The sequence below is a fragment of the Thamnophis sirtalis genome, unplaced genomic scaffold (genome assembly GCF_051295495.1).
Source record: "Thamnophis sirtalis isolate CommonGarterSnake01/CBP01778 unplaced genomic scaffold, rThaSir2_p1.2 scaffold_1, whole genome shotgun sequence".
Taxonomy (NCBI): domain Eukaryota; kingdom Metazoa; phylum Chordata; class Lepidosauria; order Squamata; family Natricidae; genus Thamnophis; species Thamnophis sirtalis.
In genome coordinates this window covers 127,669,359-127,691,965 of record NW_028261381.1, presented here as the reverse complement: position 1 = coordinate 127,691,965, position 22,607 = coordinate 127,669,359, and the positions used below count along the sequence as shown (strand labels likewise).

At 40.0% G+C, this 22,607-nt stretch overlaps 1 protein-coding gene across 1 annotated transcript; it reads left to right on the top strand.

Moving 5' to 3' along the window:
• On the top strand, positions 1-22,092 carry TGFB3 (transforming growth factor beta 3). Its single transcript, XM_087724497.1, has 7 exons — positions 1-468; positions 6,395-6,558; positions 11,856-11,985; positions 13,528-13,635; positions 14,508-14,679; positions 17,065-17,218; positions 21,239-22,092. The coding sequence occupies exons 1-7, from the start codon at positions 123-125 to the stop codon at positions 21,395-21,397; spliced, it is 1,233 nt and encodes a 410-aa protein (XP_087580623.1). The 5' UTR covers positions 1-122; the 3' UTR covers positions 21,398-22,092.
• The last annotated feature ends 515 nt before the right edge of the window (positions 22,093-22,607 follow it).

The following is a 22,607-nucleotide window of genomic DNA, read 5'->3' as shown; positions in this document are numbered from 1 at the left end:
GGCGGAGAGATCCTTCATGCCCCTTCTTGCTAAGTGCCAAACGGCAGGATCTGCTTGGTCGCCCGCGGCTTCCCTGCGGAGTTACCCCGCCGCTCTTTCCCCACCTTGCGCCCCGCCTGAAGATGCACTTGCGCGGGACTTTGCTGCTCCTCTCGCTCCTGAGCTTGGCCACCGTTAGCCTGTCGCTCTCCTCCTGTACGACGCTGGACCTGGAGCACATCAGGAAGAAGAGGATAGAGGCCATCCGGGGCCAAATCCTGAGCAAGTTGCGCCTAACCAGCCCTCCAGAGAGTGTGGGGCGAAGCCACGTGCCTTATCAAGTCCTGGCTCTGTATAACAGCACCCGGGAACTACTAGAGGAGATGGAAGAGGAGAAGGAGGACAGCTGCTCTCAGGAAAACTCGGAGTCCGAGTACTACGCCAAAGAGATCCACAAGTTTGACATGATCCAGGGCTTTCCCGAACACAGTAAGTCCTTGTTCCTTCTGGGTTCCCGGAGAGCAATTTAAAAAGTGTGAAGAGGTGGGAGATGTTGCCTACTGAACATTTATTCAAAGGGGGGGGGGGACACAGCATCTCCTCTTGAAAGAAAAGTCACCAAGCAGTTAAAGATTGGAGTGTGGAAAAAACCTGTGACAACAGCTGAGTCCTTGTTGCCTTAGCATGACTGAGTCCTCCTGTAAGCATAGATCTGAATCCAAGGGACAGCAGTCTGGGTTCTCTGCAGTTGCTTAGCTGTTTGTAAATTCCTGGTTGCAAAAATGAAGAGCATTTCTCTGCCAGGTCTCTTGAGAGATCTATCCTGATAAATAGTTTTCCCCACCCCTTTTAGGATGCAGAATCTTTTGGCAATAACTGTTTGTTGCGGCATGGTGTATCAGTGAGTGGTGAGTGCTTGCCAAGACACTGATATTTATGCAAAAGGATGAGGGTATACTTGTATGCATGCACCATCAGAGCTGATTGCCTGGACATATATTAGATGCGCAAGTGATTTTGCAAATAGGTTTGTGTTTGTGTCTCTGTGCGAGTATGTCTGTGTATATGAGCAAATACAAAAGACAGAGGTAAATGTGTTTCCAACATAACCAGAAATGTTTAAGTATATGTGTTGGATGTGGAGAGAACATTTTGAGTATGAGAATAAAGTGTATCTGACTTTAGAAGTGGCATACAAATTTAACTCATGGGTGAAAGTTGTGGGTCAAACAGATTTGTACAATGATTTGTTAATACCTATCTTTACCAAGCATATTTCAGGTTTGGGTCTGGTAGTGTGCTCAGATGGGTTTTCTAATAATGGAAGAGTTGGAGAAAGAGGCTGTGAGTTTCTGGCCATAAGTATTTTTTCCTTGACTGCCATTAGGTGTCCTCATGGACTCTCGAATTAATAGCAGAGCTGAGTGGGAGGTGAGACAGAAGACGTGGCCAAGTATCCTTGAGGGAGGGGTAGAAAAAGCAACAAGAGAAGAGAATGGCAAGAATATCTTCCAGTTTGTTGATGATAACTGCAGAGACCTGAAGATAGATTGAGTGATGAGGGTGAGAGCTTAGTCAATTCAGGCTGCAATCTCTGCACCCTTTCTTGAAAGTAAGTTTTTACTAAGGAAAGTAGGGCTGGCCTCTGAGCAAACACCGATAGCCTCTTGGAAGCCTGCAGCCTCTCTGAACCCAACAGTTACAAACATCATGGGTTTTTTATGTTGTGTAGCCCCTCTTCCCACGGGTAGAAAAGTTTTTAGCATTGGTAATAAGCAAGCTCAGCTAGCTTTCAGTGCCTTGGAATAACATCATCCCCAAATCCAGACAGTGTGAGAAGAACCAAGGATATCTACAAAGCTCAAGTGGGGGGGGGGGACAAAGAACATGAGTGGGTGGGAGCAATGTACTTCAAGACTGAGAGAGCAAAATGTTTTGATGCTTTGAAGCCAAAATTATTTTTGAAGGACAGAATAGATATATTAATATGTTCCATATGTCACTAGCAATCACTGCAGTTGCTGGGGAAGTTTTCTCCTATAATAATACATAATGTATATTCAGCCACAATTGGCATGGTAGAGTTGGTTTCTGCTTTGCATGCAATGAAGTAAATCGTTCAATAATCAGCAATCAGCATGACTATTGAACCTGCACTCAGGAGCAGAGTTGGAATTCTAAAGAAAATATTTGGCAAATTTGGTAATTCAGCCACTTAAATCTTTTGCCAGTTCTGCAAAAATGTAAACATCTCCTTATTGTGATGATATATCTTGATTGTCATAATAGTTTTGCGGCCAGGTTGTTGTTGGAAACCAAAAAGGTGCTTCTGCCTTTCCATGCAGAGCCTTGGCTTTCTTTATACTAGGTGCAGCATCAGATCTGAGAGCATAGTCCTTATCTTGGCAACAAGGATCTAAGTTAGAAACTCAGCCTATGTATAGGCAGCTACCCTTAAAAATGGCTTTTCTTGTGAGAGACACCAACAGAGTTGTTTATTTACACCATCACATTATTTCCCCTCCAAGAAATTCATTAAGTTGAAAAATGTGGACATGAATAAGAGTCAGGATAATAGTGGCACAGTAGCTTCTTCATAATGCTGAGAGCATTATGAAAATGATACATAACAGAACATATATAAAGCAAATCAGAGGAAAAGAGGATTCTGAGTGGTCTTCACATAGGTTAAAAAAACAACCAAAGATACAGATGTTGTACACCTGTGCTTTCTTTTGCTATGAAGTAGTAAAAATATGGAGCCGCAGAAGATGAAAAACAACAAATGCCCCAAAGCTAAATGAAATTTAAAATAATATTTCTGAGTTTCAGCATTTCACTGTAGTAGTGTAATAAAAGAGCAGTTTATAATAAAGTATTGCAGTACCTAGACTGTAGGGTACAATTATGCTTATCTGATATTTTCCTCAGAGAGAGAAGTTTCAGGGATTCATTGCTTAACCCATGTGAATTCATGTTAGGAAAATCATAAAAGGATTAGGGAATTATTCAGTATTTGAGTTTAGTTACAAATATAACTAAACCTCCCATCATTTAATTCACATTCTGTTCTGAAAATGAAGTAACCAGTAGAACAAGATGTTTCCATAACTTACTCAGTTCAGCCAACTTACTGATTTTCCTGCAGTGAAAGCCACTGCGGTCTCAAAAGTTGCTTCTATTGTTCTTGTGCCGACTTAGATTACATCAGCCTTAGCTGAAAGAAGGCCCCACTGCCCTGCTTGGAAGGTATGGGGAGGATCCAATTATTGAAGGTAATCAGTCAACAAACTCTTCAACAGAAGACATTGCTTGAAGCTTGCCACCACCCTTTAAATTCTGCCCCATTCACATCTCCTTATGGAGTCCTATTTTGAGGCCCATTTCCCTGAACAAATGCCACTTGAAGGATAAAAATAGGTACCTTCTGCATCCTTAGCCAATATGGTTATATTAAATGAGATCATAGGAGTTTTAGTTCAATAAAGTTGGCACTTTATAGTTACTTATTCAATTATTTTCCTGATCCATAATAGACACTATGAACAAATTGTGCAGCAGCCTAAAAATGTTGTTATTCAGGAAATAAATGAAAACACAAGGAAGAGTTGCTTGAAATGCTATTTGAGAAATAACATGAAATATATGTTCTGTTTCTGTTCCTTGCTACAAATTGGCAAGGAATTTGGTGGAAACTTGCAATGCTCTACACAAGAGACAGCAAAACAATTAATGGATATAACATATACCTTTCACAAGTTTTCAAATATCGCAACTGGAAAAAGTAATCCATGAATGACATTTGGGATTCCTATGTCTACCAAGCTGCAATAAATGATGAGGTGACGATGCAAATGTCTCCGTACATTTGCATCGTACTTTAATTTGACTAAACTGTTCCATAAAAATGGATGGATATGATCCGTGCCAATAGCAACAATTGTCAGAAGCACATCTTAAGGTACAGAGAAAGGGAAAGCAGTCAACATTTGGCTTTAGTTATAGAACAGTGATGAGCTACATTTTGTTGATGGAAAGAGGGAACTGTGGATGTTCTTAGACAACCAAAATAATGAGTGTCTGCAACCCAGTTGGATGATAGACATAATCCTGGGTGTTGCTAAGGGAACATCAGGAGCCCAACAATCTATCCTCTACTTAACAGGGGATTTGTGATTTCCCATATCAACTCTGGCAGCTGTGTTATGAATAACTATTTTGTGGAAGTGATTACAAAATACTTCTAAAATCCCAACTATGGCCCAACTTCCCAAAAATTCTGTATTTTTCAATAGGGGAAATGATACTTAATTTGAAGTATGTCCTGGAAAGAAGTTTAGCCAAAGATCTGTGTGAGTTTATTCAGGATACAAAGTCAATGTACTTGGGCAGGGAGAGAAATGCCAGGCCAAGATAAAGGCAGTAAGAACAGAGGTTGGCTGACAACAATCCCAGACTCAACCAGGTAGGATCTTGCTTACAGTGAGAAGTGGAACGGTGGACTCTCTGGGAGGAAGTGTTGTTTTGACTTGTCTCCTGGGACCAAACAATTTGCATTCCAAGGGATGCCATAGAAGTTAGATCATGATAAAGAAAATAAGAGTGCAATTTCTGGTGAAAGCAGAGGCCTGCCTTGCTGAAATCTATGCCATTTCTCTCCCTTGCCTGGATGATGGATTTGGTCCCATGTCTTCAAAAGTGGCCAGTATTCAACTTTTCCCTGGCTTTGTCCCTCTGCCAGGTGGTGATTCAGAACAAACATAGAGCCAAGCCCACTCTCCTCCCCCACTCCCCGCCACCCGAGGAAGTGGGGCGAGTCTTATTCCATTGAGGTTTCAGTGCTGATACAGACAATTCCGAACGGCATACACAGGAAATAGAACTGGCTCCAAACTGTTCACCAGATAGCTGAAAGTATTTGTCTTGTTCCAGGACTTTAGCCCTGAAGAGGAAGCAAGATAGCAGAAGGAGGAGAGCTTTCACTCCGATAGAAAAGCAGACAGTCCCACATCCTGATTCCAAATGATGACAGGCGAAGTAGATCCTTGCATATGCACACCCATTTCATCTCTAGGACAGGAGTGTATGTGGCCAAAAAAAAAAAAAAAAAACCCAGTGGCTCCTGTCCACATGACGCCATGTGGCTGGCTTCCCAGAGCACTACATCTTTGTTTCTTGTCAAAAGCAGTGGAGAGCCCTGTCTTTTGGGGCTTGGGGGAGTAGTCTATGCGTGTGGGCAAGGAATTGAGGAATTAAAGACTCCATCTAGCCCTCTCCTGGTGGTCTGCTTTTTGGACCTAAGGTGTAAAGTCAACTTCTGTGGAAAAATACCAAACCTTCTATAGAGGAGACAGAGAGAGCAAAGGAAGCACAAGCTAAGTTAGATAAGGAGGTACCTGAGACTGACAAAGATTTGCGTAGCCCTATTTCAATGTAAGTTTGACCTATGAATTGGCATTCAGTCCATTCCAGTGATCTCAATGAATTATTTCTACCTGGAATTGATTTTCTTGGACTTTTCAGTAGCCTTTGATAACATAGATCAAGAGAGACAACCTGGAGCCTCCAGAGTCCCCTATGAACATATCACTAAATTTGAGTTTCCTGCCATTTTTGAGATGAGGGACATACAAGAATTGCAATAGAAACCAAAATATGTGTGATGTAGGGTTTTAAAAAATGTGTTAATACACCTATTCTATGACTAGTCATGGAAAAAGAGGGGAAATCACAATGTCAAATACAGTATGTTGTCCAAGGGCTTCCTCAAGATTGTACCAACAAAGGTTGGTGGCAAAACAGCAGCTTTTGATTTTAGGTTAATTTGTTTATTTATGAAGAAATAAGAAAAAACTGACATGTGAATATTTAAATGATTGAATACAGCTATTTTAATTATAAAAACAATTACCAAATTACTAATTTCCTAGTTGGTTTAGGTGAGAATCTGTTTGAAAATAATGTGTTTTTAAAATAATTTTTTGGCTTTTGATGGGCAGTTTTAGGTGGTTATCCTTTACAGTGACTTTAAACCACTTGTTCTTTATTCAGTTTAAGATTGTTCTTTATCCTGAATATATGGGACCAAATTATTAATAAGCTTGAAGGATGAATCATTAAAAGATGGCTATTTGAAGATATCAACTTATTGATTCATACTAGGCCATTGTTTCTTTTGCTCTTAAATGTTTTAATCTGTCTAAGGAATAGCATCTGGGTAGAAAGTACTTCCAGGGAGTAAAATAATATGTTAAGTCTGCCTTGATTTTTCTACCTAGCTCTAAAGAGTCACGTCAAACTATGAGATGGGCAGTATATAAATTTAATAAATAACTAAATGAAATGCTTTCAATCCTGGTTGGGTTATGATCTCCCTCCTCAATGCCATTCCAGCTCATTTGTCATTTTCTTTTAGATGAGCTGCCGCTATGCCCCAAAGGAGTAACTTCCAACATGTTCCGCTTCAATGTGTCTTCAGCAGAGACAAACATCACCAACCTCTTCCGGGCAGAGTTTCGGGTCCTTCGCTTGCCAAACCTCAGCTCCAAACGTTCTGAGCAGCGTATTGAACTCTTTCAGGTAATCCTGCTTCCTAGCAGGGCCCCCAGGGAATTTTAAGGGACCATCTGCTAATTCTAATGGACATTTTTGCTTTCTTTTCAATATCCTCCTCTCCATGACCTGGTCCATGACTACAAACCTTTTGTCTCTGGTATCTGAGTATTTTCCTCCTACACAAGGCAGGGGTGTGATGAAGGGAGAATGAGCAAAGCTATGGTTGTGTTAGCATTATGGAATTATTTCATCATTTTATAGATAAGGCATGTTATTTGCTAGGATCAGAGGTGGTATTCAGCAGGTTCTGACCAGTTCTGGAGAACCGGTTTGGAGAACTGGTAAATACCACCTCTGACTGGCCCCACCCCCATCTATTATCTGCCTCCCGAGTCCCAGTTGATCAGGAAGGAATGGAGATTTTACAATATCCTTCCCCTGCCACGCTCACCAAGCATACCCACCAAGTCATGCCACACCTACCAAGCCATGCCTACCAAGCCATGCCCACAAAACCGGTAGTAAAAAAAATTGAATTCCACCACTAGCTTAGATCCCTATGCCAAATAAATAAATAAATAAATAAATAAATAAATAAATAAATAAATAAATAAATAAATAAATAAATAAATAAATAAATAAATAAATAAATATTATCCAGCAGTGCAAACTAGAAAGTGACTTCTCTTGTCCTTTGTTACTAAAAGGCACATCTTCACATCCTCCTACGTTCATCCTGAGAATATCTGGCTAACCATTTTAAAAGATCATACACATAATGCAGCCTTCTCAATCCTAGTCCATAGCCCAAGCCAGCTGAGCCAAACTGAAATTAAATGTAGGTTTCCACCTTCCCCTGGAAACCAGGCTATTTGCACTGTGCTTAGTACTTTGGCTCATACTAAGTTAATGATGCAAAGCCAAGAGATCATTCCAACAACTATTGGCCACTTTGGGCTGGTATGGGCATGACCCCTCCCCTCTGTTCTTTACTGTACAGTGTGTCAGCCGGCTGCCATGGCTGCCAATATATTGCGCAGGGATTCCTCACTGTTCAGTAAGCCAGCACAGCTGCTGACTGCTTCTGCCAGAAGAGGGAAATGTTTCAAATCCCAGCACGCCCTACCCCCAACTGCTGATAGCAGCCCCCACTATCACCACATGCAAACATCTAGCATGGATGTCAATGCACCATGTGGGGGAATCTCAAGGATAGCCCTGTGATATGTTGATGGATATCGGGCTGATGTGAACGAGTTCTCCCCTTCCAGGCATTGCCCCCATGCAGTTTTCATTGTGTATCTGGAAGGCAAGAATATTATTGGGTGGGGAGATACATGGGGTAGGGGTTGCTGGTAAATCAGGAGAGTAGAGCATCATCTTCCCTTCTGAAAATTTCCCTATCCCCAAGATCAGATTCTAAGCAAAGCTAAACTAAAAGTTTAAAAAATAGTAAAAAAGATAAAATGATTCTGTCAGTATTAATTACCACATAGTATGTCAGAGTTACAAACAGTATTATAGAAGATTTTTTTTAAAAAGAATCACTGCAATTCACATCTAAGTATTAGTTATTTATAATGGGGTCCTTGGAGTTATGTGATCACAATTTCTGACATTCTCTGCTGGCTCCCCATAAACACTCAATGGGAAATTGGCAGAAAGTTGGAAGATACATTCAAGCGAGGTCCTTGCTTTTGGTGCTTGCTTAATACAGCAACTGATAGTTATATGTTAATAAAAAGAGATAAAAATAGATAAAGCAAATTGATCAAAAATTAAAATACCTAAAAAGTAGAAAAGCAATTGGATAAAGACACTTCTTGGGGTGAGAAGCAAAACATTTTCAAGAAAAATCCCAGAAAGTCCAGTTGACTTTTGAAAAGCATCTTTGAGACAATCAGATTAGATATTAAAAATATTTACTTAATGGCATTTTAAAATGTGCCTAGAAATTGTTCATATGGTAATGTTGCCTATTACAAAATTATTGGAAGGATGAAGCATATTAATTTCTTAACCAGGGAAGTCCAGTGGGGTGAGGGAGGAGATATAATCAAGATGGCAGTATTCAACATAATTGGTAACTATCTTGCTTTTCTTTTTTCTTTTCTTTTCTTTTCTTTTCTTGAGCTGCTGGTTAAAATACTGCCATTTTTGTTTGTTATCAAATCAACAAATTGCTCTTTGAAGTAAAAACAACAACAGTAACTAATGTTTAAAGGAGAGGGAGGGACAGGCTAAGGGTGGAATCTTAACTAATCTGATCTGGTTTGTAGAAAGGAGTTGATTCTTTTTTCTCCTTCGAAGTCCAGAGGATTTGTCTTTCCTTCTTTCGTGCAAATGGCTCTATAACTCTACACTGCTGGCCTGAGAATGCAGGATTTTCTCTTGGCATTGTAACTTTAGACCCAACCAAGGGGATAGCAGTGAATCTTCTATGGGGAGAGACAGATCACTCTGTGGATGAGAAACACATAGAGCAGGTGTCGGATAAAAGAAGCAGACTGGCAGAGGTGGTTATTCTATGAAGATCTTTCATTGCATTGTCGAACACCACACCATGTTTCCCTTGCAAACTGAAGACAGACTCTGTGTCAGCCTGTTGAGCCACCTGCTTCTCAGGAACATAGTGGGCAGGGGGCAGACAGGGCATGCAGCAACAAGAGTGCAGTGAGGAGCATTCGAGCCATGACCTTGTCTATCTCTTGATCATGTTAACTGATTGTTCTCTAATTGGATAACTCCTCTGGCCTAGGTCTTTTAGTGATTATAATCAGGCAACAAAAAAGCAAATACTTTGCATAAGGGCACTCAGAGAGCACTCCATTTAAATCCATTTGATTCAGTATAGCATAATGCAATCCTTATGCCTAGTTGAATGATTACATGCCATCAAGTTGTTGTTGACTCTTAGCAAACACATAATAGATTTGATCCATGGTGATCTGTCCCTAACCTGGTCCTTTGGGTCTTCCAATGAAGCACTCATTGCCACTGTAACGGAGTCCTCCATTTGACTGTTGGTCATCTTCTTCTCTTTTCTTCTACCTTTCCCAGAATTACAGCCTTTTCCAGAAAGCTAGATCTTTATATAATATGTCCAAAGTTAGTCATTTATCATTGAGTGAGAACTTTGGGTTGATTTGTTTGATTATCTCTTTGTTTGCTTTCTTGGCAAGCAAACTTTCTTGGCATTCTCAGTGCTTTCTATCACTACAGTCCAATAGCATCAATATTCTTCTTATCCGTTTTTTTCAAAGTCCAACTTTCTCTTCCAGAGTGTTATAGACAAAACCATGGGTTGCATGCAGTGGTGGGATACGACCGGTACGCTCCGGTACAGGCATACTGGTGCCTGCTGGGAGCACCAAGTACCATTCCGGTATGGTTCTCCAGAGGGCCCGCCCGCCCTCACCTGTATTTAAGCCGATTGGGGCTTATGCGCACGGAGTGTACAGCGCCTGCACGATGCTCCACCGAGCAGCTGGAATGTCACGGAGTGTCGCGGGCGGTAAGTACACATGCACGTGTTGCGTGTGTGCATGTGGTGGATGCCCGGCCCTGTTGCACTGTACCGGTTGCAATGGGATCCAGAACCCACCACTGGTTGCATAATTATGCTCTTTGTAGGTATAAAGATGTAATGGCACTTGAATAACTTTTCAAAAATCATCTTGGCTGCTCTACCAAATACTGCAGTGTGTTTCTTAATTACTTGTTTGATCTTAAAATACAGAAGCTATCAACTAGTTTAATTTCTTCATTGCAAAATATGCCTATTTACCTGGGAGAAAGGTCTACTGGATAAAGATTCCCCATTTATGACTCCCTCTTAAATGTCATCCAGGACATTTTGAAAAACTGATTGTTTTCCCAAGTCTGGGGACAAGATGATCATGGAGCCCAATTTTGGTTGATTTTTAGTTGAATGTCTCCTAGAGTCTCCTAGGATTTGAGCAGTCTTCCAATATAAGCAAATAGGCATACTGGTAAGTAGAAGAGAAAGTTCATACTGTTAGTCACTTACATTATATCCAATATTGTAATTCAGTTTGAGAAGTAGAAAATATCAAATAGGAGTGCTGTATTAGAAATCATTTCTGAGCACTTGGCTTATTCACAGCACCCTTATTGAATGAAAGATATGTATTTGAAACTAGATGCCCTACTAATAATTTAGGAAAGTATTATTCCTTTTAAGCATAGTTTTTGCCCTTTCAATTCATGGCCAATGTTTACCCTGAGCTGCTCTCAGGAAGACATAAGGCAGTTTGGGTATCTAGGCTAGCATTGTTTCAAAAATTCATAGTGATGGTAGCATATGAGAAGTTAAGCCCTTCATGTGGAGGCATACACATCTCTCACAGAGAATCAAGACATGGTTCTGACAAGTAGTTTAGATTTAGATTTTTTTTAGATTTTATTAACATTTGTAGGCCGCCCTTTTCCCTGAGGGGACTCAGGGCGGCTCACATAAAATCAGGGGGGGGAAATACAACAATGACATAGACACATATAATAAAAGTAATGAGCAACATACATTCATCATTCGGGAGGGGCAACTATCCTTGTCCCCAGGCCTGACGGGCTAGCCAGTTCTTCAAGGCTGTGCGGAAGGCCTGGACGGTGGTGAGGGTACGAATCTCCACGGGGAGTTCGTTCCAAATGGTCAGGGCTACTACTGAGAAGGCCCTCCTCCTTGTAGTTGCCAGCCGGCATTGGCTGGCCGATGGAATACGGAGGAGGCCCAATCAGTGAGATCTAATTGGTCGCAGGGAGGTAATTGGCAGGAGGCGGTCTCTCAAGTATCCAGATCCACTACCATGCAGGGCTTTATGGGTGACTAATAGCACCTTGAAGCGCATCCGGAGATTGACAGGTAGCCAGCGCAGCTCGCGGAGGATAGGTGTTATGTGGGTGAACCGAGGTGCACCCACAATCGCTCGCGCGGCCGCATTCTGTACTAGCTGAAGTCGCCGGATGCTCTTCAAGGGCAGCCCCATGTAGTTTTCTAGGGAAACCATGGGCCAAATTATTGTGCAGTCCCGCTTCAGTTTGTAACTTCATCCCCTTGTATTTTATCATTCCCTATGTCAGTTTTTTACATGCATGCTTTCCTGTCATGTTCAATTCTTCCTTTGGGAGACATGGCTAGAATTTGCTCAGATGAATCACATTAGACATTTTACATATTATAGAAAACCAGATGGGAAAAACGTAACTCAAGCATTCTTACTAGAAGAGTTGGTCTTATCAAAGGAAACCCAGGAACTGTCCCTTGTGAACTAAACAATGTCATGTGTCATCTGCTTCTGTAGATCTTGAAACCTGATGAGCATATTGCAAAGCAGCGGTACCTAAGTGGCCGAAATGTACTGACACGGGGCTCTCCTGAATGGCTGTCCTTCGATGTCACAGAGACTGTCCGTGAATGGCTTTTTCATAGAGGTGAGTGGCACGTAAAGTAAGTTAGTTTTCTCTAACTAACTTACTCAAGTTGCATGTGTCTGCTTAGACAGAGACATATAGGAAATCAGCCTTTCCCCACTTAGTGGGCTCCATAAGTATTGGACTGCAATTTCTATCATGGCCAATAAGAGTTTAAGTCCAATACATTGTGAAATTCCAGATTGGAAAAATCTGATGTGAATTGATTCTAGTATTGTTTTATATGAAGTTTTTTCTCACATAATTAGTAATGAGCCGAACATCATATCATGATTTATAAATTAGTTTCTTGGTTGCTGAGGTTCACAGGAACATTAGCATCTGGGCAGCAGCCAAAATTGAGATATGTAGGCAAATGATTTTAGCAGACTAGTGATCATGTGCCTGGATTGTTGGTATGACCAAATTCATAGGGGAAAAGCTGGTGGTGGTGGTGGTGGTAATGCTGAGAGCTACAAATTGACAGATAGTCCTACCCTGGAGCCTTATAGCTTAATGCAATACAGCAGTTGCTACAGAGATTAGCATTCAGCTGAGAATAATAGAGCAAAACACAGGCTGTGAGATTCAGCAGCTGCAGCTAGCTTGGAAAACTGGACAGGTGCTAAAATTCAGGCTTGAACTTCAGACTATGCTTCTGGCCATAGACAGCGGTCTCTGCCTATGAGGGATATGCTTGTTACTCTCATGTTTCCTATCTCCAATAATTCTGCCAAGAATGTTCAGATTCCATGACAATTAAATGCAAAGCAGTGTCCAAATATTATATGTAAACTTGGAATATTCATTTCCCATATAAATCCTAATTGTTGTACAGAAGGTCTTTTCTTGCTGGATTTTGGGTTTAGTGGTTTAGACCTCCAACAGAAAGTTACTTAGTTATTTCATTTATAGAATGTAGTTGGAAAAAGGTATTGTAAAAAAATACAACAGCCAGGCCTCCTCCTATTTATTTGGAAGAAAGATATATTGATTTCTGTGGTATTGCTCCATCCAAATAATTAAGGTTTGGAAATCTTGAAACTGGGTGTCACTGATCTCTAGATTGTTTATTCACATTATTCAGGCAAATTCTCCTTTTTAACCAACAGCCTTTTAATAAAATACTGAGGCCTTGCTAATTTCTTTGAGGAACTCAAAAGTATCTTAAGGTTCAAATTAATTAATGGCAAAACCCATTAAGATCCCTGTCAAAAGTTGATAGGTCAGTCCAGCCTGCTCCAAAATATCATCATAGTACATTATGTATAACTTGTTTTTGTTTAAGGTTGAGATAATTTCAGATTAGCAATCCAGAACAGGACAGAAAACTCAATACGAAGCTACTACTGGAAAGAATCTGGTATGGTTTGCACACATAGTTCAGTTTCTCCTTCCAATCTTTTGTAATGCTAAGAGAACATCCATTCAGGATCTCCACTCTTAACAGATTCAATTAATAGAAGAAAAGAAATGAAAATTGCTGAGTCATTATTTGCTTTCAGGAATATTGTTTGGTAAAATATTGGCTGTTTTTTTTTAATTCTTCATTTTTTTTAACAGAATCTAATCTAGGACTCGAGATTAGTGTCCATTGCCCATGTAATACCTTCCAATCCAATGGTGACATTCTGGAGAATCTGCATGAGGTGCTGGAGATCAAATTCAAAGGTGACAGAAATGAAACTGGAGGGGAAAGTAAAGTAACTCACGTAAATTTGAGCATTGTTATTGCATTCATGGCCTAATCATATTCCATTACATAGCAATGTGTGTGCTTCTCTTCCAGCAATTGTCAGATATTTGTTTACATTAAGGATAGATAATGAGCTCAGGCACTTGTACATTTACAGATTGCCTTAACAACAATACTCTTTTCAGGGAACTCTAAGCCGGCTGCTTAGAACTGGTATCTCTTAGTAGAATTCTCCATGTTTTCATACAACTTTGGGGAAACCTAGGATGGTTTAACTGGCATAAAACTATAAAAGTATTATGGGATTATTATTATTATTCCCATAAAAGTATTATGGGAATTACCTGTGTCACTGAGTTATAAGTACAACTTTGTAAACCCAGCCTTTCAAAAACTCACCTCTGCTGTGTTGCTGCAATGTGTGGGCATAGAGATTCGGAATGGTTTGTAATATCATAGGAAGCCAGCAACTTTTGTAATCTCAGTATTAGCAAGGGTTTGGCTTTGGGTCTTGCACTGTTGGCAATAATATTCAGGAATTTTATATCTCATATTTTTTTTCCCCAGCCGTTCGGTTCTAATCAGATATCATCCATTATTAAGTAATTTATCTCTTTTGGCCAGTTCAGGAACTGACTGCGATATCAAGAGATAGATTAAAATGATCTCCATCATCAGTCTGCAAATTATAAAACAAATGGGCCTTCAGGATTTTCTGTCAGATTTATTTATCCTGTTAAAACCACAATCCTTACAAAAGATAGATTTATGGATTCCAAGTTTTCTAAAGCAACTATGACATTTGATGCCTCTCCTCTCCCCTTCCCTCTCTCCCCATGCTTCTCAGGGATAGATGGTGAAGAGAGCCATGGCCGTGGGGATTTGGGGAGCCTGAAGAGGCAAAAAGACCTACAAAACCCCCACCTGATTCTGATGATGCTGCCTCCACATCGTCTTGGAGGTTCAGCTGTGAGAAGCCAGAGAAAGAAACGAGCATTGGACACCAATTATTGCTTCCGGTAAGCTAAGGTTCCTGAACCTACTGGAAAATAACCATCTCTTTGTCAAAAAATGCTCCTGAAAGCAACATTTTGATGATGACTTTGGATCATTTTGAAATTTAAAGTGAAGTGCAACTGATTAACCCCACTGGTTAAGTACTGTCTCTGAGAACTATAATTCCCTCCCAGCTCTAAATCTTGGCAATTGATTAATCCTCACTTTAAATGTGAAATTAGTATCCAAAATCTATTTTCTCTGGCTGAGAGAAGAAAAATTCCACTTTGTGTAGGAAGAACCAAGTCATCCCTTTAGAAAAAGAGAAGGCAAATTCTCTCTTTCTTTTGCATGTTTGTTTATTTGATTCACTGCAGTGGAAAAACAAAACAATTAAAAGCAATATTTGAAAAAACAAAACCACACCTACCATTAGAGTCCAGCCTCACCTGATCCCAATGCCCGGAGGAAAAGTCATCTTTTTAAGTTCTTCTGGAAATTCAAATGGGTGGGGCTTGTGAGCTCAGGGAGAAGGTATTCCACCAGGTGGGGTCCTCTGTTAAGAAGGCACGCTTCATGAGTTCTGTTAGATTACAACATTTGAGTGAAGGGATTCAGAAAATGCCCACTTATATGGCCTGGTGCAGCAGGTAGATATCCTTGGAGAGAGGGGGTCTTGCAGATAACCTGGCCCCATGCCATACAGGGCTACAGAGATGACAATCATTTTGAATTGTACCTGGAAAGAAGCTGGAAGCTAGAACAGCTTGAACAACAATGGGATCTAATATGGGCAAAATGGGTGGTGTCTAAAACTTCAAACTTCACTGCATTCTGAACCAATTGCAATATCCAGTTTCCAAGGACAACCCTATGTATAGCGCTTTGTAGTAATCAAGCTGGGGAAGTGACCAGGGAATGAGTGACTACAGGTGTAAGATCAAGGAATGGGACCAAGATTGATTTATATAAAAACTCCCCAAACCAACCAATGGTTGTCCTTCCTCAAGCAGAGTTGCAAATCCAGACCATCCCAAATTGCACAACTGCTCTGGGGGAAGTGCTACCCCATTCAGAGGTGAAGATGACATCTTTCCAGAACCAGAGGAAACAAAAACTCCAAGCTACTCTATCTTGTTATGAGGCAGGTGCCACTAGCACTTGGGAAATATATCTTTGTAGCCCAAACTTGATATGCACTGTCTGGATTGCAACCATAGTAACATACCAGGTGCAGGAAACCAGGAATCACAGAAAGGAGAGAAATATTCCTTTTAAATGATGTATTCCCAGTGCTACCAAGAACCAAACAGGTTCAGTAAGGCTCAGAATAAGTTGGACCTTTTTTAGTGTGAGTTCTTTCACATAATTGTTGGGCTGCATTTAGCTCAAGAGATGCAGGGCGGCTTTATTGAAGTCTTGGGATTGTTGTTAGAGCAGGTGTCCAAAGCATGGAGTCAGGGAAACAGATAAAGTGCATGGATTAAAGGATTATCTATAGACTAAACTCTTTTCATCCTCTACTTCTTCCTAAACTGTGTCTTTTACAATGTAATATGAAGAGGGATAACACAAGTGAAGCTTTTTTTCATCTATTGTTCATAATTCCCTTACTCTGCTGAGCAGCATTCTGGGATCATGTACTAATTTACTCATCGTAGCATCAACTATAAGGGTGTCACAGTGGATTGACAACAATACTAGCTTGGAAAACCTGCTATTCACCTAAGAAGAGTAATATGCTCCTGAATCTTCTGTCACTTATGTAGGGTGGCCCCAAAATTTGTTTTCTCTACAAAATCAAACTAATCACTATGGCTGCTTTGAAATATTTATAGCAGCTTCCCTGTTTTTTTTCCCGATTGAAAGAAACAGCCCTCTCAGGCTGATTTTCATCCTCTTCTTCATCTGCATGAAGTTTCATAGTAAAAAAAAAATGGATAGGAAGTAGGCCTAGTAGATATGCTACTGTTTCCTTTTTGCAATTTCGCTCAATTAAAAAAAAAACAACTTCAAGCCTTAATCAGACACTGACACTTTTTTTCCTGGATTATCTTCTTGTGCATACATACATGTTCCAAAATGGTGGTTGCCAAGCTCTCTGTTGTGAGCGAGTGAGTAAGTGAATCAGTCAGTCAGTCAAGGTCGTATAACTGAGTGTTAATGCAGGTGCCTATATTTATTTAAAGCAAAAGACCAAAAACATCAAAACAAAAAAAATAAAAATACAAAAATAGGCTCTCCTGGCCACATCTGCTGCCTGGTCTTTGAGCAACAGCTGAGAATCCATTAGGACCTCCAAATTACATACATGTTCTTTCTGGAGAAATGCTGCTCTTGAATTAATACATTATTGAATTTGAATAAATGATCTGAGTGTATTTAATATCAGCTCCTTTTTGTTCTAGGAATCTGGAGGAGAACTGCTGTGTACGTCGCCTCTACATTGATTTTCGTCAAGATCTAGGCTGGAAATGGGTGCATGAGCCAAAGGGGTACTTTGCTAACTTTTGCTCCGGGCCATGCCCTTACCTTCGTAGTGCAGATACCACACACAGCACGGTAATCAGTGTTTTAATATGAGCAAAGAACTTGCACATTAGGGCATCTCTACATTCCCTCTCATGGATAGTTACCATATTTTTCAGAGTATAAGATGCACCTTTTTTCCTCAAAAAAGAGGCTGAAATCTGGGTGCGTCTTATACACTGAATATAGCATTTTTGGTCTCTCAAGCCCCGCTCCTTCACAAAAATGGCCGTGCATGCCCTTATGGAGGCTTTCAGAGAGCTCCTGGGGGCTGGGGAGGGCAGAAATAAGCACAAAATGGGCCATTTTTGCCCCCCCAGCCCCCAGCAGCACCTTATAAGCCTCCATAAGGCTATGCATGCAATTCTTTTGACCAAAAATGGACCCATTTTCATGAAAAATGGGCCATTTTTTGCTCCCCCCCCGAGCACTCTGCAAGCCCCCCCAAGGCTATTCATGCGTTTAAAAAAAAATGGTCCCATTTTAGCAAAAAATGGGCCATTTTTGGGAGGTTTGCAGAGTCCAAAAACTCCCCTCCCCCTTTTGGAAACCTCTTTAACTGATTGATGGGAATTACATTGATCAAGTGCTGTGCCAGTCTTAGGTGCTGCAGATTGTCAGTGATTTCCTTTCCCAGAACATGGATAAATACACCTGGAAACATCTACCTACCTATCTACTCTCTCTCTCCATCTATCTACCTATTGTATTTCTCTCTCTTTCTCTCTCTCTCTCCCCCTCTACCTACCTACTCTCTCTCCCTACTTACTCTTTCTATTTATCTCTCTATCCCTCTACCTACCAACCTACCTAATCTATCCCTCTACCTACCTACCTACCTACCTACCTACCCGCACACTCTCCCCCCTACCTACCTACTGTATTTTTCTGTCTATCCCTTTATCTACCTACCTAACTACTCTCTCTCTCCCTAACTACTGTATTTCTCTCTCTTTCTCTCCCTCTTTATCCCTCTATCTACCTACCTACTTTTTAAAAAAAATGTGTCTTCAAAACCTTGGTGCGTCTTATACTCTGAAAAATACGGTACGTTTTATGAATTTTTGTCATTTGTTGAGGCAGTGTTGCACCTAGTTTCCTAGGTTCTTATTAAACTTAGTGGAGCTTGAGTTAAATATGGGCAGAAAGACAATTAATTTGTTCTTGGCCCAAATAGAAACCTCACCTTCCTTTTAAAAGTTTTTAAAAGTTAAAAATTTTGGAATTTTTAAAAGTTAAACAGGAAGCTGGTGACATCCTGAAAAGGAAAACATTGGTGTACAGCATAATTTTTATTTACAAGAGCAGTTCTGAATGCAACATAAGGTCTACAGATCAAGTTTTCCTCAGCCTTCATACCCTCAAGTTGTGTGGAGTACAACTCCCTGGTCCATCAGCCATGGTATGCTGGTTGAAGAATGATGAGAATTAAAGTCTAAGGTCAGAAGAGGACTGCCATCATCATTCACAGAAAATAAAAACGGGGTAGAAAGCGCCTTCCTTGGTACTCTGCTTAAGTGCCCAGAAAAAAAGCAAAGAAAACTTGAGGCACTTCCCCTCTGCCATACCTTTCATCTTCATCTTTGGGCGAATTGGTGTTTGGGGGCTGGCTACATCTATCATGGCTGTTTTGTGAATAAACAAGCCTTTTTCCCATGGCAATCATTTTGCAAAACAATCCTCAACATGGTCTCAAAATTCTGAGCATGTCTCCACTCCACTCCCCAAATAAACATGCTGGGTAGTTTCTCATTGCTCACAGAATGATTTCCCCTTTTTAACTATGAATGCTGCTAAACACGGGCAAATATGTGTAGTTAAGACACACTTCAAAATCCCTGGTTGCTGAAAGAGGCAGCCATTCTGCTTTGTCTGACTTTTCTTTACGGGAAATAAAAGAGTTTGCTTTGACAGGGCAATATTTTAGATTTGGAAAATGGCATAGAGAGTATAACATTTCCTCTCTCCAAACACTGTGGCCTCCCTCCCTCCAGTGCCACTTGGTGTCTGGTTTTTACTTTTTTTCAAAATAAAAGTGTGTGAAGTCCTTGTCACGGCTTTTCCAAGACTGTGTAAAGAGAGACATTATTCAAAATGGAATTAAGATGTAGAATGAAGTTTGGGTCAGAGGAAACAGCACATAAAAACCTGAAATGTGTTTTTAATTAGTTCTACACAAAGGAATGGAGTAAAACCCTAACTCTCAGATCAGTCTTATTCCAGAGGCATTCATTGCCCACTGAAGTTTAGTTGCAGATACACCTGATGATTCCCCTCCCTTTCCCCAATCCATGGATAGTTTTAAGACATCTCTGATCTGTGGGCTTAGTGTGATGACAATTGCATTGGAAGAACCAAGAGAAGGAACTCCTTAATAAGCTCACACATCATTCCCTAAGTTTTTTCCAGCTGAAAAATACTTATGCTCCAGCTGAAAAGGAAATCAGGGAGAGATAGTTTGCAGCTATATCACTGGGCACATTTTGTTTAAACCATATCTAGTGATGACTGATATATGATTACATTCATTATTTTGCTCCTGGGGATTAACTACATCTCCTTAGGCACAGTATTTGCCTTTCTTTTCCCTCTTTAAGTCAAATTTTAGTGCAGTGTGAAGTGACTTACTGTTCTGCATTCTGCCCCTGAATTTCTGATGAACAAAAATTAGACCTAGCCCTGAGTTCTATACCTTGTTTGATTTCTACCCATTTTCTGGGCCTTGAGCCAATAAAAATATTCTTTTCTATAAAATAAATGTAATAAAGGTTCGCTGAAAAGGATCCTCCCCCCCTCTGGCAACAGTTATGGAGGTCAATAGTTAACCATAGTTAACACTGTGATTGTTAATGCCTGTCGTAAGTGTTTATATGGCAAAGTACTGTAATAACGATTAACTTTGGCTATAGAGGAGAATTTCCATGATGGAAGACAACTATCAGCATGGATAAGAAACACCCAGTGAAGCACTCTAGCAGTTGTTCTGAGTGTTGTCTGTGCTGCAATTATTGTGAATGTAGAAGAACTGATTGAATATTTCTTAGCAGTGCAGCATTTTCAGATAGCAGTGCTATCTGTTTTCCATTTGGTTGTGCATATTTTGAAATCTGCATGATAAGAAATCCATGACTCAGTTTCAAAATTACATTAAATCAGTTTTTTAACCTCATATGCAACAATTGACAACATACACAGAAAACGATAAATCATAAAACATATAAGGCTGGATTCATAAAAACACACTAAGAATCAAACATATTATGACTTAGTATATTGTGAAAACTCAATGTCAACTCAAGGTCTCTTGTTAAATGGGGTCTAAGAAGGAGGTATACTTCCTCTACATGGCAGTTCTATAGTAATACATAGTAAACAGCAGTCTGTCTCATCCTAGAAAATTTGGAACTTATAAACTATCTTCATAATTATTTTCTGTATACAATATTTTGTTTGAGAGGAGAGGAATTGATAGTAAAATTTATTGGGCCATGAAGAAGGCTGATGGAAGAAGTAGACTTGCAGTATCTGGACATACTACACACCCCGAGCTTGAAAAATAGACAAATATTAGTTTTCCTCGGTTGTCCTCTGATCTTGTCTATATCAATATGTAGAATGGAGCAAAGCAAGTATCTCACATGGAGTTGTAGAGAACTGAAACAGTTGGGAGGTGAATGTTGATACTTGAGAAGGACTGGATTAAATCCAGTATGATTTCAAAAAGCTGGCCAAAGTAAGTTGATTTTTTTCAGCTGTTTTTCTTGAAACTCTTAGCAAGACTGTAAGCCGGTTACACCCAGTTTACTTATTTATTTTTAAAGAGAGGAATATGCTAAAGAACTATATTTGCTAAGACAGAGGCTTGGGTGTTACACCACTTACTTAGGAAAAATCATTTGATCAGTAAATTGTTCAATATATTGACCCAGTGGTTGAACTGAGGTAGAAGCTGTAAATGTTGTATTTTTTAAATATGCTTCCTGCCTAATGTTAATTCTAGCAACTGGCAACTGCTAGCTAAGATCCTCATATACTTCTTGGTTGTTTTTCCAGGTTCTTGGTTTATACAATACTCTGAATCCTGAAGCATCTGCTTCCCCCTGTTGTGTTCCCCAGGATCTGGATCCCCTGACTATCTTGTATTATGTTGGAAGGACCCCAAAAGTGGAACAGCTGTCTAACATGGTTGTGAAATCTTGCAAATGCAGCTGAAAAGGACACAATGCAATTCCCAGCTCAGAAACTGCAACCACTACCCTTGATCCCAGAGTAAAACTCAATCCTAAACCCATTTCTGCCTTCCTGATTTTATCACCTTGTTTCCTTATTAAGGTTCCCCCTCCCCCCTCTATGAATGGATATTTGAGGAAAATGGACACAATATTTTTAATGGATAAAGGCTACCAAATAAGGGATTTTTTCCAAGGAGGAAATCATGAGCAGAGCCGGAGCATGCAGAGCATATAGGAAAACTAACTTCTTTGCCCATCACTAATTGTTTCATTGAGGTCAACCTTTTTCGCAAGAGGAGGATGGCTGCTTTCCTTTTAACTGGACATATTTTATTAGCACCCATACCATAATGGAAGTCATTATTCTGCAGACAGTGAGCACAGGAAATTTGTGGTCCAAATATGAATTTTCTCTTCTCCGTTTACTCTTTCCTCCTGGAACACCTGCTGGAGGGCTTCTGCCACAGAGGTTCTGGCTTTGTCCCTCTATCCCAACCCTATTCTTTGGTATCTTCAAAGAATCTTGAGGCTGTTGTGGTGGTTGAGATCTTCTTTTAAAAAACTCGGCCCATCTTGTACAAGAACTTAGCCTAGGCCACACCTGCCAAAATTTTATACAAAATGTTAATCTCAATACTGTAAAAAAAATAAATATTTCTCTTTTGGATGTTAGAATTTTGTGTTCCAAGAAAGTTGTTTCCGAATGAAAAGGAAGAGATACAGCTATGGAAGAACCCATACAGGTCAATCTATAGCACTTATTGCAGCAAGAAGTCATTCTTGATTAAAACCACATTTTCAGTGACTGAGAGTCATGAAGGAAATGGCAATGCTGGAATGAGATTTACACAAGCCATTGGGATCAATTTGGTTCAGCTGTTGTTTCATTCATCATTTGGTAGTGTTGGATTAATGTTTTAATTTTCCTAATTTGTTTTTAAAGATGTGTTAAACCTATGACTTATAGACTTGTAGTACTTATATTATTTTGAACTAGCCCCACTTAAAAAAGAAAAGAAAAACCATTCCATTGTTGTTTGCCATTTATGTTTCCAAGGGACTAACTTGCAGACATACCAACTTTATTATTAGTTTTTCCAGAAAGTAGATTGACCAATATAGATAACCTTGAGAGACATGTAGCAGGATGAAAGATTGGTTTCAGTTGTGATGAATAGATGTTAACATAA

Excerpts from the sequence above, each read along its gene's own strand:
- TGFB3 (XM_087724497.1), top strand. The coding sequence starts at position 123 with ATGCACTTGCGCGGGACTTTGCTGCTCCTCTCGCTCCTGAGCTTGGCC. Across the intron at positions 13,636-14,507 it reads GCTGGAGATCAAATTCAAAG|GGATAGATGGTGAAGAGAGC; the intron begins GTGACAGAAATG and ends CATGCTTCTCAG. Across the intron at positions 14,680-17,064 it reads GACACCAATTATTGCTTCCG|GAATCTGGAGGAGAACTGCT; the intron begins GTAAGCTAAGGT and ends TTTTTGTTCTAG.